We start from the raw sequence: 15,200 nt of genomic DNA, 5'->3' as shown, positions 1-15,200 counted from the left end.
ATATCTACACACACACACCCCGCCCCCCCCTGAGAGAAAAAAACGCACACACACACACACACACACACACACACACACACACACACACACACACACACACACACACACACACACACTGCTCATTAAGCAGAACATACATGCTTGCATAATTAAAGCAAGCATGTCCTGGTAGGTTTGCAGCTGTGCCATACTCCTTCCTGCTCCAGTGAGGTTTCAACTTTCTGACGGTCCACCACAAAAAATAAATCAAAGTTTGTGACGGTGATGTAACAAAAGTAAAGGCTGTGTGGTGTGTTGGTGCACTGGCCTTGTCCAGGAACCTTTGCCTCTGTGCCGGCAGATCTGGGTACTGCTGCAGGGCGTGCAGCGTTGAATTGAGCTTCAGGAAATGGTCCTGCATGACGCGGCCGAAGGGATCGTCGGGACGGATCTGCTCGTACATCACGAAGAGGGACCGTGGTAGGCGCTTTGCTGCCCAGCTGATCACGGCGTCTGACCTGCGAGGCACACAGCGGACCGCAGCTCTTAAAGCCTTTGCAGTGCGACGGACACCGCTCTGTCACCGTCTCTGCTGCTGTACCATTGGGTTTCCATGTAGGTGAGCACCACTTCAGAGAGGATCAGGGTGGGAGCGGCCCAGTCCAGATCAGCTGCACTCAGAGCCTCCTCCGTCTGGGATTTCTCCCTAACATCCACCCCTAACAGGCGGTACTGGCTGTTGCACAGGTAAACGGGCCCTGAGAACAGATATGCGATTATAGAATAAAAGTGAAGCTGTATCTAGACAGCAACGGCGTCATTTTAGGCATCAGGAACCTGTGTAAGGACTCGGAGGCAGGCAGGGGTCCAACAACCCTCTCAGTGTTGCGTTCGAAGTGACCAGAGCAGCTTTGCGCTGCGCCACGTCGGGAAAATCCACCTCGAACACGACGGTTCTGTCCAGAGCTCCGTCTGCATGGAGGCGGAAATACAGAGAGTCGAAGCCGGCGCCCAGCGACAGAATCTGCAGCAGCGGAGCACAAGAAACACGAGGGAGAACGCAGAGGAATGCAGGAAACAGCATGAGAGATTGTTGCTGTTATCGATTCGATCAACTGTCCAATGGTGGGATTTAGACAGGTTTCACCAACTCCAGTGTAATACTTTTTAAGACAGTTACCATGGCAGAAATGTTCAAAAGGAATTGGTATGTAGCTTTAAGGTCAGTAGTCCCAAGATTTATTGTACAGAATAAATCTATGATGAAGGCAAAAAAGCTAGCTAGATAAATTCTTTGCATCTGTCATGGATGTAAATAATACTAATAATTGCTAGCCAGCTAGCAAGTACTAACAGCATTACTCACTAATATTACTTGCTAGTTAGCTATCAATAATTAATATTGATATTAACAATACACTTAGTATTTTTGACCATATGCTAGCTATAGCAAGTACAAAAAGTACTTAGCTAGCAAGTATTAGCATCCATTACTTTCTGCTAATACTTGCTATCGAGCTAGACAATTTAAGGTCTTAATTTGAGATACATTCATTTAAGACTTTTTAAGGATGCAAGTACACCCTGATGTCCATTTATGAGGAGGGACTTGAGATAACATTTAATTTGACCTGGTTTTATTTACTGGTTGTATAAAAACGAACTCAACAGAACTCACCTGTCTCTTCGGACATTTCGCAGTGATGTGCAGGAAATGCCTCACACAGTGGTCCACAGCTCTCCAGCGCACAAAGTAGCCCCTGAGACAGCCAAACATGCATTAAAGGCTGACTGACTGACTGACTGCAGCACAGCGATGATCCGGCTGGTTCACCTGTGAGGAGGTTCAGACATCTTCTCACCTGTTGATAAGCGGGGCTCTTCGAGATACTTTACACACAAAGTGCTGGATGAAGGGGTCCCTGAAGTATCCCTGCGCGGCGGCTGAAGCCTTGCTCACCACGCTGCTGTCGTTGGTTCCCTGCACCTGAGGAGGGAAAATAAACCACTGCCATCAGAAGGCTGTTTGACAATGACCTGCCCTGGAAAGTCTTTTATTTTGAAATGTATTTATGCTGCAATACTACAAAGTTTACACCATTGGGAAACTGTTATTGCCATACCGCCATGCATCACATTCAGTTCATTTGCCAGTTGTTGTGTTATAGATTAAAAATGGTCAGTTATTACATGATTGGCAGTCATTCAATTATTAGGCATTGCTGGTCGATACAGTGTCCCTGCGGTACTGTATTTGGAAACTTTAGTTACTTTAGTTATTCCAGACAGCTCTGCCTCCCATTCTACTGACAGATGAGTTTCCTAACTGATTGTCCAAATTTTGTGGAGCATATTTTTATAGTTGTCTTGTAGACAACAATAAAACACTTTGTTTTTAATACATGTATTTTCTTTACAATATTAAGTTAATATTATTAATATACTCTGCTTTCTTTCTTTCTTCTTTTCTTTCTTTCTTTCTTTTTTGCCAGTCAACCTGCTGTTCCAGAGACGTTTCATATAAAATGGAGTTTGGTTATTCACTGTTGCAGCTTCACATTAAACGCTGACTAACTCTCAGTGAGAGGAGGAAGACCGTGAGAAAACTCTCCCTCGTGGAGCCTTCATGAAGAGACACGTCACACTGTAGTCATATTTCATGTGCAGTATTGCTTACGAACTGTGCCACATATAAATTACACAGAGTAGTGGTAAAGACTGGGATTTTTAACTTGCCGCCGTATCGCTGCCCTTTCTCTGCTTCTTTCTGGCTCTTGTTGCCATGACGCCACCGAGCTTCCCACTGCAAACTTCTTCTTCTTCTGTTTCTCTGGACCACATCACCAGGTAAAATAAAGTGCAATCTTATAGGGATCTTTTGACATTAAAGTTTTGGCTCTTTCATCTGAGCACTCCATCAAAAATAATACAAACATCCTCCACGTGAGGCAAACTCCCGACTTCCTTCTCATGTGGTTCTCGGTCGCCCTCCAGCGGCCTGGAGGTGGAAGGATCACGTCAAGTTTTTGCTGTTTAGTAGAAGCATCACCATTCTTTTATACAAAGCAATTAAACATTTCTTTACAGGGAAGTTAGAACATTAAACGACAAGAATTTGATTGAAAAACACAATCCTATTTTACACTCTAATCTTGAAAAAAAAAAAACAACAACAACCTTTAAAATCATGTTTGTTTGTTTTTTAATGAGAAACTGCAAGAAAAGCTTATTTCCCCCCCTTTGGAAGAGGTTGCCACTCCTTTTTACAATCTTTCTCTTCCTGTACTGTACGTTTAGAAAGATGGACAGACATTACGATGGGAGATATGATCCTTGCTCGTTATGATCAACAAAAATAATGGTTTCAAGATTTTAGGTTTAAGTGATTTAAGGATTGAAAGAAGGGATTTGGTTGCTACATTAATATTGTCTTATGCACTTCCTTTTTGGAATTTACCAGGCTTAATTTGTTGAACATCTGTTAATGTTAGTTCGATGGGATTTTACCTGGTTTCAGAATGCAAAGAAGTTAGAAGTTAATGTTTGTGCCTTTAGAATGCCACATTGCAATCCTACCTGAGCTCCTATTAAGATCTATTTTGCCATAAATTTGTAAAATACTCTTAAAACCTGCTACAGTTAGACATTTGCATAGGGTTCTGAGTGACTCTATAAAAGATATTGAAAAAAGCTCTTGGTGAAACATTGATAAGTTCTTGTGTTATTGCTTACAGCTTTCATATTTATTTCTTTTGACTTCCGCATATTTGGCAACACCCTGCAAGTGGCAGACTGAGGAGGAGTAAATCTGGGAACTTTGTCAGAGTCAGCAGAGGTAATTTATGTAACCTTCTAGTCATAATGCACAGCAACTATGAGATAAAGTTTCGCTTAACAGAAACACGCCTTAAATAGTTTCTCTTCTTGATCAGTTCTGGTGTGGAGAGCACTGACAAGATGGATCCAAATTGTAAAATCACTTGTCTAGGTTTGCCTTATTAGAAGAGTCGCACACAGCCTGAACATTTTATGGTGTGACTGACACTTTTTTATTTTCTTGTCTATTCACAGAGACAAGAACCGTTCAGTTCACTTTAGTTCAGTTAAGATCCTTTATTGTCTTCCAAGGGGGAAATTTGTTTTGCAGCCAGAAATTTCAAACATACAAAACAACATAGAATACAATGTTATAAAACAGACAAAACATACAAGCACCTGTCAGTTTTTCTTTAAAAACAAACCAAATTTAATGAATTAATTAAATGCAGGTTTGGGTGACCCCCAGTTTTACTTTGGAGTAAAGGTTGGTGGACATTTGTGATGCAAGGAAATTAAAAGGAAAGCAATAAAAAGCAAGATTATTAAAAGATAAATACTTTGTGTCATTCATAACATTTTAATTCGGCAGAAACTATGTAAACCTCATGGGTGCTGGCTCCCAGTGAGGTATCATCAGTGCTTTTCTATTTTTCTTCGATTGAGCACCACTGTGCTCTCATGCTTTTTGTGAAACATGCGGATCATTTCTAAAATTAAAAAAATTTCCACAGAGGACAACAGTGATGACTAAAAATAATATTTCTACGTCGTTTTTCAGATTTTGCTAAAGATAACTAGAAAGCTTGACAGGAATGTTTGTATTTCAAATTCCGACTTTCAATTATTCCCCTGAACTTATCACCAGCCAATAAGTACAAAGAGAACCATATGGGATTTCTTGGAAAATATTATTTCAATCCGCCATCTTTATTATTTTTAAACAAACCAACGCGTCTTTTCTATTAAAGACAGCCACTGCATTTACTTCTTGTTAAAGAATAACTAATTTCAGTTACATTTATTACGAACGCAGTGTGTTCTTGCTTGAACTATTCTATACGTTCTTAGTTTTTGCTTAATAACTCAATAAACCGAGTAGATAACAGTTCTTGTTTTCATTTCCCTTCATGCCAGTTTGACAATGCGGCACTCACAGCGCATGCGCCAGATTACAGGAAGCGTTAACATTTTTCTTCCAGCAGCAGCTGATAGCTCCACTGTCAACAGAAAAGCCTGGGACACCTGCTGCCGCTCAAACACGGTAAATATCCTTTCGCTGGAACGTCAGTAAGAACACGCCGTGTCGGTAGAAGGAGAAATAATCTCTGTTTCTAGTCCAGCGTCGAAATACGAAGGTCTGTAGACTGAGTGGTGTCTCGTCTGGACCCGGCGGTGTGTGTCGTTAGCTCACGCCGTGAGATAAGATAAGGTTCAGTGAGGGAGGAACCGTAGCGTCGTAACGATCTGCTCATAGAATCAGAGAGCTGGAGTCATGGACTGATGGAGCCCCCCCACCCACACTCCCTCTCCTCATTGTGTCGGTTAGACGCAGAGGCGCAGCATCAGAACCCGTGCTGAGACCTCCACCCTCCGTGGGTCTCACGGTTGATCTGATTCAGACCTCTGTTGTCTGACATGACATGTGAGAACATCGATCTGAAATTGTCTTATCTTCGCGCTGCGAATTTCTCACAGTCCTGCATTTTTAGCTCGTATTGTTCGTCTTAGGGTGCCTAGCAGGAGGGGGGTGTTTCTGTCACAGAGGACAGTCCTGGTAAAACATCATCTTTCACTTGAAAGATATGATCTAAAGAAAATGTTTTATAAACAGTAACTTAAGATTCACTATGTGCTAAAAAAAAATGGCTCTATGTGCATTTTCCAGGCACACAGTGAGTGCCATTTTATAGCACAATCAATAACTACTTCAGTAGATATAAAATGGTGTATACATCAAATATAACTTAAAAGTGTTTGACTTGTTAATTTAATGCCTTCAAATTGGGCCTCTGTCTCTTTAAAAACTCCAACTCTTTCTGAAACTCCACCTTCAGGACGTCATCACAACATGGCTCCTCTGTTAACCCTTTAACAACATTTTTACCAGCGCTGCACTAAGCAATCGCACGCATGATGAGCTCAGCAGATGCACAGTTCCACAAGGTGTTTGCTAATTGATGCTGGCTAGTCTGAAGGAGTTAAGTGGGGGAGTTGTGGGTGAGGGCTTCAGAAGCTTGGAAACTGCAGCTCTACGGAGGGTCTGCGCCTCGAGGGCGGAGCTAGGTCCAACCAGGTGTGCCACTGGTCCAACACATGGAAATCAAATGGCTGAATTACCTCCTCAGTATGAAACAATTTCTCCAGAGTCCTGGCAATGACCTAATTCTTTGATTCAGGGGGATTGCAGCAGAACCATGTCTAAAAGTTGCAGGATACCGACCATCGAGGATTGGAGTTTTACACCTGTAGGCTACAGGAACCATTTTCAAATAGTAGAGTCCTTGTTGCTGCAGCAATACAGAGGATTCAAAAGTCAGATATGTTCAGGATAACTACCAGTCCCATCGAGTTCAGTCTGCGGTCAGAGTGTGTGCTAATCAGAGAAGCTCATGACAGGAAAACCAAAGGCTGCCTTGTTGTGGAACGGGACCTAGAGAATTGATTTGTCTCACCAAAAGAGTCTAAACAGCTCTACATAGGTTTGAGAAGTTATATTAGCCGAGCCTCTGCCTTTCTACGCAATTCTGCCTAATTCTCCTCTCCTTTCAGTGCTCTGAACAAAGCAAAGCGCAGAACAAGGGGCTGAATTTTACCAGTCCATGGTTGTATCTAACCAAACCATGGGACTTTTGGAACAGTGTTTTTTGCATAGGAAAGACCAAAGAGTCAGTGAGGAAGGAGCCGTAGCGTCGTAACCAAATGCGAAGGAAGGTGATGGCTTGCTGCCACGGGTACCCGGCCATCTTACAGTCACTGAGGTGACCATGAACTGCTTCACCAACAAAATTTCCCGTGTCAAATATGAAGCCATTTGTGACGGCTCCACCTTGACCCAAATAGGGCAATGATGAGAACAAATAATCCAAACACATCAACAACCTGTCAATAACAAGGAAAAGAAACCCTGTGGCTGGAGTTCTAAAGAAATAGTCCTGCTGAAGGCGGTTCTACAAGCTGTTGCATCAGGGACTCAGTTTTTCTTTGTGTCCATAAGTTGAGGAGGGAGGTTAGCTAAAAAAAGATTTGTATTGACATAGCGTAGTGATTACATATATGTCTTTTATCTTCACAATGTTTTTAATCGCATTAGACAAAGGTTGTGTTTTCTCCCTGGGTCTTACAGTCACTTCCCCCCCCAACACTGACATTGTGTTTTATTAACATTTCTTCAGATTTCTTTGAAAAGTATTCCAACATGAGCTGATGTTTGTTACTCTGACTTAAATATCTACAGGTTTCTTTCTGCTAGGAGTCAGTTTGGAGGTAGACTGTGCAAACTAAAACTTAGCACTGACCACAGCTCTCCTCTAATGTAGACCAGTGGATAGTGAAACCGGGGATTTTACTAAGTATGGAACCTGTCGTTGGAATTAACTTCATAAAAGTTAAAGTTTTTCCTTTTGCACAAAGAAAAACACCGGAAGAGTACAAAGATCAAGCCAGCCCCAGTAACGAGTGTCTGCTTGGGAGGCCACTCGGGTCACTGTTAGAGCAGCATTCCAGGGAGGAGGCCCATCCCCCCAGCCGTCTCCTGCACAGGTCGGTATGAGCTCCAGAGGGAGCGGCAGCCGATCCAACGGCTCGCTACCGCAGACCAAGATCTGCCAGTTCAAGCTGGTGCTGCTGGGGGACATGGCTGTGGGCAAGTCCAGCCTGGTGCTACGCTTCGTCAAGGGACAGTTCGACGAGTTCCAGGAGACGACTATAGGGGGTGAGACGCAGCGGTGCTGATTAGGTGAGCGTTCCTTATTAGAATGCTTCGATGCTAACTTGTTGCTCTTTCGTCCGCGTTTCTCCAGCTGCGTTCTTGGCTCAGTCAGTGTGTTTAGACGACACCACAGTCAAGTTTGAGATCTGGGACACAGCAGGACAGGAGCGATACCACAGCCTGGCTCCCATGTACTACCGCGGAGCTCAGGCCGCCATCGTCGTGTTTGATATCACTAAACCGGTACATGAAGGCAAAGAGCACATTATTTGTGAGCTAGTCTTAGAATGGGTTTAATTATACAGTCTTATGTGAAGGTCATTATTTGACCTCTGATTATGTGGTTGCAGGAGACCTTTGAGAGAGCCAAGGCCTGGGTGAAGGAGCTGCAGAGGCAGGCCAGTCCAAACATTGTTATCGCTCTGGCCGGAAACAAGGCTGATCTTGCTGAGAAGAGACTGGTAGAATACGAGGTACTACTTGCTTTTTTTTTTTTTTTTTTCCTATTTAATCTCTTTATATCCATAGTTTAGGAAGAAATTGACAGAAGTTCTAAGTCCTCTACACCAGTGGTCTCCAACTGCATTCCGTGAGGACCAGAGTCCTGAAATTTTATAGACGTGTCCTTTGTCCTACACACTTGATTTCAATGGCTAAATTGCCTCAACAGTCAAGCTCCACAGAGCTCTGTAATGAGCTAATATTGGAGCCAGGTGTGCTGAAGCAGAGATGGATCTAAAAGTTGCAGGACCCTGCCCTAGTTTGAGACAACTGCTTTACACCTTCTCTTTTGGGAGAGTAGACACAGTCCATTGCTTGTCCTGCTACTTCCTCAGTCGGTGTGCAGAGTGGGGTTTTACATTGTCCTGTTGAATAATAGAAGGAGATCCCTGGAAACCATGGTCTTGAGTTCAGTGTACAAAAGTTTAAGCCCGCACACAAGACCAAGACACACAAACGTTTTAGCTGTGCCATGACTAAATGATGAAAAGCTTATGATGTGTGGATATTTTTGAAGGGGGGATGAACTCTTCAAACCTCTGTGTATCACTACTTTATGGCAGAATGGTTGTATTGCTAGAGCAGTCACCTCCCCCGGTAAGGCCGTTCAAAACAATGTTCAGTTCATTAAACCCCTCCAATGATAAGGACAAGATGACACTGTCACTGATCAGCTGTCCTTCTCTGTGTTGCGAAGGAAGCCCAGACATATGCTGAGGACACCAGTTTGCTGTTCATGGAGACGTCTGCCAAGACAGCCATGAATGTCAACGAGCTTTTCTTGGCTATTGGTGAGACACCTTGTACCAGATTCAAAACATTTAGCTCTTTTGTAAATGAGTTAATAATGTGGAATATGCGTTGTCCTTTGCTAATCCTATTACAACTCTCATTTACTCTGCTGTAGCAAAAAAGATGCCAAAAACAGACACGCAGAACCCAACACACGCAGCACGACATCGGGGAGTGAACCTCCAGCATCCAGACGCCCACTCCAGCCGAGCCTGCTGCGGCGGAAACTAAAGCTCCTGAACCACCCCGCTGTGTATTAACATCCCCCCCACCCATCCGTTCTCCCCTCCACCACAGTCCTGAAACCGCCACGTCGTGTTGCAGCAACATCCAGAGGTTAGCCTGATGTAGGGGAACCTGACGTCCGCTCCCCTCTGTGTGTTGCGCCCATCCTCCAGTCCAAGCAGACAGAAACCCAAAGGAACGGGGGAAGACAGAAGAAGAATGATGCCAATTGAATTAAGGGCGGACACTTGAGTCTGCCCACCAGACTCTGAGATTTTACTTTTGGAAATAACAGGCGAAGACCAAGATTGAGAAGTGCAAAACAAAGGAAATGTGCAAGGCAGCGGCAAGCCTGTTGTAGTATTTAGCACCAATTGTGAAAATCCTGTTTCTCTCTGCCTTGCTTCAGTTTACCCACTGTCCTGTTGCATAAACTGAACAGCACATTCTTGTGAGTGGACAGAAACCATTAGAAAAGGGAGCTTTCTTCTTCTTTGTGGAGCTTGCTTTGTCTGATTTTGAACTGATGAAAAGTCTGCTGTGAATACTGCCTCATACCACCGTCCTGGAATGACCTGTAACCCTTCTGTCATGCTTGAAAAGATCCATATCACAATGTCTCAAGTGTGTCAGCCTGGTCAAATTTCTAGTGTGATGATTTAGACTTCATTGCCTTCCAGCTGTAATATTCCAGCCTATCCAAATCATGTCCTGTAGTCTAGGTAGAAACTTAAATTTACTACATGAGGCCAACGTGTTGGCGCACACAAAGCTAAACCTGTTTGTATTTTAGGTATTTCAGATGCAATGTTGAGAAACTCCCTGCAACGTAGTGCATGGGCAGTGATGAAGAAAGAGGGGAAACTTTACCACAACACTATGGCCTTGATGTGGAGGGGATGTTGGGCACTAAACACAATGAACAGCGGGGAAATCTAAAGCATTCGGATTGGCATCAAATACCAGGATCCTGCTGTGAGTAGATCTCTTAAACCGACTGAAGGGCTGCACTGAGTAATAGAGGTGATTCGATTGCAGATAATGCCATGGTGTCTGCTTCTGTGCATGTAAAAATTCTCGCCTCAGATCACTGATATCCTGGGGTTGTTTGTTTAGTTATGTGGAAGAAAGCAGAAAAGATCTAAAATGAATATCAAAACAACCCAAGTTTCCCTGTGGGATCTTTTCTGCCCGTCTTCTGGTAAATGTCCCTTGTTTGTCTCTTGTCACGGTGATCTTAGATGGTTTTCTGAATTAACTTATTTTCAGACAATGCTCTTGAAATGAGTTAGGTGTGCTTGTTAGCTGTCAAACCTGGCCGAAGAAAACAGGAAAAAAAAAATGTTGGTAAAACACGAGAACAGAAGTGCCTACTCCAAGTTTTCTTTTTCCTTGGTGTGACTTTTATTTTATTTTTTGTGGACAGGGCGCAGGAAAAGCACTTCCCTGATACTGGCTTGTATTTAAAACAACATGGCGTCTTGTCGTTAAGCTACACTGTAATGGCTCTTTGAATGGATGTAAAGAGATCTTGTCAAAGACACTGTATGTCATATATTGTCCTTATTTTAATGAAAGTGTATGTTGACTTTAGCAGATCACACCTGTAAACCTGGAATGGATTGTTCAAAGGACTCTAATCAGTGTTATAAATCTATTTGATTTAAACCAACAGTGATGACCAGTGCAATATTTTCCCTTTTACAATTTCTTGGAAAAACCTTTACAAGTACCTTAAAAGCGTGAAAAATGTATTTATGCAATTTGGAGAAGAGTTCATGCAAAACGACTTACAAATGAGGAGGTGCAGTTAATAAAGCTAACAATAAGCTACTTGGAAGGAAGACCGCAGGCAGGCAGGCTCTGTGAGACCCTCCGACAGAAACAAATCTGTCGGAATTTCTGTAAAGGATACTGAATAGTAGACGGTGACGTCTAGTAGAAAGATGGATACTGAAATCAAGCTTTAATGTGTAATCTCAATGAATCCCCAGAAAAGCTAACAATAGCTAGTATACTAGCAGTAGCTTTCTGTAGCAATCGCGTCAATATTAGCATGTTGGTTAACAAGGCAAGAATGAATTATTATACTATTAGTTACTAGCTAGCAGGCAGCTACTAGCTAATAAATTAGTGGAAACTGTGTTGTGCTTTAGCAATTACTATCTGTATATTAGCCTGCAATAGATAACTACTATACGAATTGAGCATTACCCAACGATATAATTTTAGCATGTTAACTAATATTAGCTAACGCCTTTCCATCCAAATATTAGCAATGTGAAGTAAGGCAGATATATGTAACACCAATTTTTGGAGTGTAAACACAATCAATAGGATGCACATTTTTGAATTTATATATATATATATAAAGTTTAGGAGATTTATTTTAACGCATATGGGGATTATCTTAGTTTTTTTTTTTTATTCGATTTAAAACTATTACCTATATTCAGGAACCTGTAGCATCTTTTTTTTTTCTCCTCCTGGAATGGTGTCTAGGTGTAGAAAACAACAACTCCTGACTTTAGCCCGTTTCCCACCAACACATCTCTTGGTTATAAGAACTTTTCCAATAGTCACGGCAACACATGGAACGGTATGAAGCCCCAAAAGGACATTGCAAGGAAAAAAAAAAGAAAACATGAGTACCAGATCCAATTTCATGCTTACCAGATCTTGTGCACTTGAGAAATTTTATTTTTTCCTTCAATGTCATTTTGGTGGCTCTGCAACATGTTACCCACAGCTTTTTAGAGTTCAGTAGTTTTTCTTCTAGCATGAAACTGATGCAATTTTACTTAAGAGCTGAGTCTTGTTGGAAGTCGGCAAAATTATCAAAAACTAATTAGAAAGTTGGAGCATCTGCTGAAAAAAAAAAGAAATGCACAATTCTGCTAGCAAATCACTAGGAAAAAATGCACTCTCAGTACTTTTGTTAGGATAGTGAGAGAAATTTATTTGCAAGTTCCTAATTAAAATTAATTCATATTTTGCTGAAAGATAAAAAAAAATCAGTATGGCTGAGGGTTCAGCCATACTGCATTGAAAATACTGTTTCTAATAACCACAGTTGACTTCTTTTTGTTTTTTAGTTTTAGTGATAGATTATTCAAAAAAAAAAGAAAAGAAAAAAACATCATCAGCTTCTTTAATCTTTGCCATTAAATTAGAATTTCCTATTACCAAAGAAACTGAAATTCAAATCCTGTTTTCTAAAATGGTCTGGCTTTGTTTAAAACCCATAAAATGACATCTTAATAAAGAAGTCCGTTTCCTGCGTTCTAACCCTCACACTCGTCATCGTCAGTGCTCTGGTAAATGACCTGGTTCCTGCGTTTGATTCTCGGAGTCGTGTTCCCGCTTCCCGCTTCGCCGCCGCTCCGCTTCAGGATGCGAGCGGCAGCCTCCTCATCACCGCACCGTCCTTCCTGTTCGCCCTCTGGCTGAGCGGGAGGAGCTCTGGGGGTGGAGTGGGAGGGGGGTGGCAGGTCCATCAGGACAGAGGGGGAGACGGTAGATTTGGGCTCTGGCAGGACCATCCGAAAGGGGGTGTGGGTATCTGAGGGCAGGTCCGCCTTTGCTCCTTCCTCCTCTTCTTCTTCCCACTCGTCTTCGATGGTGATCTCATCAGGGTTAAAAGAACTGGACAACCCTGACGTATCCGTCGGATACTCGCTGGGTTCATCCAGACTCTCGTCCTCGCCCCCCCCGGTGGCGCTCTGGGACCTGCCTGCGTCGTCGCCTCTCTGCCCGACCTTACAGTAGACGTCTGTGAGGCCCAGCTTGGCGCAGAGCTCTGTCGTTTGTGGGTTGGTGTTGTAGCTCGGGGGGGCGTGTGGCTGGGGATGGCTGGGGTCGTACGGCGGGACGGTACGGCTGAAGTTTTCTGGAATAGCGAGTTCCCCGCTGAGATCCTCCACCACCTGCATCATGTCCGCCTCCGAAGCTCTGAAGTCCCACCTGACGGTTACAGACAACCCACAGCAGCGTCAGGGGAAACCACGACCAGCGAAATCACAAATTCTGTTGCCACAGAGCGTTGAGCAGCACAGTGTGCATGGCGCTCGCTGAAAATATAACAAACGTCGCAATTTTGGCCCTCAATTAAACCGAGTCTACCGGACTGCTAGCTATGAAAACACACGAAGGCTGTCTACAGTTCCAAATCCAGCATGTTCTGCAACAAACTGAAAGCTAAAACAGAGCCGCTCTGCCTTCCTGTTACATGTAAGAGATGTCATGACAGAGAAAACACAGTTTCCTTTCCATCAGTGTCTTGCATCTTTGACTTTTAGACACTGACAATGACTAACATGGAGTCTTCTTTCCTCAGGAGCAGCTTTCACACTGAAGAGTGTTTTTGTTGCTGTGATCCCTAAAGCATTATTGGATTTTTGAGGTCCTAATCAGTCAGTCGAGCTGAAAATGCTGCAACGTAACTCAACAGTTTCTCTACAAATGTCAAAGTTATTTGATAATTAAAAACAAAAAGAATTTAAGCATACAGTACACTGAGATTCATGATTGTGTGTATATCGTGCCATTTATCTTGGGGACCTTTGCGTACCGTTCGTGCAGGCCGTTATTCTCTGGGGGGTTCCAGCGCTGAGGAGTGGTCACCTGTAAACTGTTGGTAGCTTTCAGAACAGCAAACCACTCCGGGTCATATTCCAGACCCTCAGATGAACTCGATCTGTCTGGAATATCAACAATCTGAAAGATATGGAGATATAATGTGAATATACAAGTATGAAATGGCGTAGTATCTATGAAGAAGACTTCCTCTGACCTGCAAAAACTCTCTGTAGGGGAGGCACTTATCCAGAGACAGGAACTTGGTGACACGTGGGGCTGCGTTACCCTTAGGCTGAGAAGAGGAGAACCAAGTTTGTTTTTTGTTTTTTTGTATGTGAATTAGCATTTAACTGAGCCATGTTCTACCTGGAGGGAGTGAGACACTTACTGGATGCTGCATGACAGCAGCAAACTTTACATGGAGATGTGCAGAGAACCAGTAGCTGGGCTGCAGATGGGCCAGCAGCTCCTCAGCAGCCGGACTTCCCAGGGTGTTGGTCTCCACTTCCGACCGCAGGAACTTCTTCTTCCGCAAGAGATCCTCCGTGTTTCCATAATGGTAGATTCTTCGAGGCCAGTCGTGGCTCATGAAAATGTCTATGGGCATCTGGATCTTTTTTTTTTTAAACAGTAATTTACCAGTAAGACACAAAAATCCCCACCAAAAAAAAAAATCACCAAAAACCAATATGCAATTCATATGCAAGCCTGTCACAATAAGCAAGGAACCAGTTAATCAAATAATCAATTAATATAAGCTGAGACCCTCATAATCCATTTTATTTATGGTTTTAGTTTTCTGTGTTTTTTTAAATTTCTGCTCTATTTATTGTTTTTGGTTCTTGTGTTTTACTTTGGATATTAAAAAAAAAATCTTCCAGTTCCAGAGTTCTTTTCAAATTTGAAGTGGCAGTATTATGTGTCTTCCAGGCACATAGTGCCATTTTATATTGCACTTAAGTAACTATGTTAACTTGAGTTGTTATTAAAATTAAGTTTATATCAAATATGACTTAAAAAGAAATTTGACTACCTAATTTAACACCTTGAAATTGGGCCTCTGTCTCTTTAAAAACTCCTTGCTAATCGCCGTTGGCTAGTCTACAGGAGCTGTGTGCTCTTTCAGACTAGTTGTTGTGGGAGAGGCGGAAGCTCAGAAGCCTGTAAATTGCAGGAGCTTCATGTTCGAAGGCGGAGCTAGAGCCACCCGGGTGTTTTGCACAGCTGAATGGTTGCCATGGAGATTAAAAGATTCTCAAACATGCATCAAAGAATCCGGGCAACAGGTATACTTTTGATGAGGAAATAAAATTGTAGCACGATGTAAAACTCAAATACCGTATTTTCCGCACTATAAAGCGCACCGAAAAACCTTCAA

General features: G+C 42.8%; 3 protein-coding genes across 3 annotated transcripts in view; 1 reads left to right on the top strand and 2 right to left on the bottom strand.

Annotated features, from left to right (window-relative positions):
* The window catches only part of lcmt2 (leucine carboxyl methyltransferase 2), a 9,100-nt gene extending 6,141 nt beyond the window's left edge, over positions 1-2,959 (bottom strand). The window contains exons 1-6 of the mRNA XM_015037504.1: positions 2,716-2,959; positions 1,842-1,966; positions 1,658-1,739; positions 817-1,003; positions 581-737; positions 308-497 (exon numbers count right to left, since the gene is read on the bottom strand). Of these exons, the coding sequence (XP_014892990.1) occupies positions 308-497; positions 581-737; positions 817-1,003; positions 1,658-1,739; positions 1,842-1,966; positions 2,716-2,820 (846 nt within the window). The 5' untranslated portion in view covers positions 2,821-2,959. The remainder of the gene's footprint in view (positions 1-307; positions 498-580; positions 738-816; positions 1,004-1,657; positions 1,740-1,841; positions 1,967-2,715) is intronic.
* Positions 2,960-4,923: 1,964 nt separating this feature from the next.
* On the top strand, positions 4,924-10,917 carry LOC106950562 (ras-related protein Rab-5B-like). Its single transcript, XM_015037500.1, has 6 exons — positions 4,924-5,059; positions 7,429-7,729; positions 7,818-7,969; positions 8,077-8,199; positions 8,925-9,018; positions 9,135-10,917. Exons 2-6 carry the CDS (start codon positions 7,564-7,566, stop codon positions 9,248-9,250), a joined length of 651 nt encoding a protein of 216 aa, XP_014892986.1. The 5' UTR covers positions 4,924-5,059; positions 7,429-7,563; the 3' UTR covers positions 9,251-10,917.
* A 1,260-nt stretch (positions 10,918-12,177) lies between these two features.
* LOC106950561 (lariat debranching enzyme-like) lies at positions 12,178-14,522 on the bottom strand. The gene is made up of 4 exons (XM_015037499.1): positions 14,211-14,522; positions 14,037-14,114; positions 13,815-13,960; positions 12,178-13,207 (listed from the first exon to the last, which is right to left on the bottom strand). The coding sequence occupies exons 1-4, from the start codon at positions 14,520-14,522 to the stop codon at positions 12,529-12,531; spliced, it is 1,215 nt and encodes a 404-aa protein (XP_014892985.1). The 3' UTR covers positions 12,178-12,528.
* Between the last annotated feature and the right edge of the window lie 678 nt (positions 14,523-15,200).

The sequence above is a fragment of the Poecilia latipinna genome, unplaced genomic scaffold (assembly GCF_001443285.1).
Source record: "Poecilia latipinna isolate Pla-1442-1.1 unplaced genomic scaffold, P_latipinna-1.0 Scaffold408, whole genome shotgun sequence".
Classification (NCBI taxonomy): Eukaryota; Metazoa; Chordata; class Actinopteri; order Cyprinodontiformes; family Poeciliidae; genus Poecilia; species Poecilia latipinna.
Note: the sequence above shows the minus strand (reverse complement) of the source record. Positions and strands in the feature narration are given on the sequence as shown.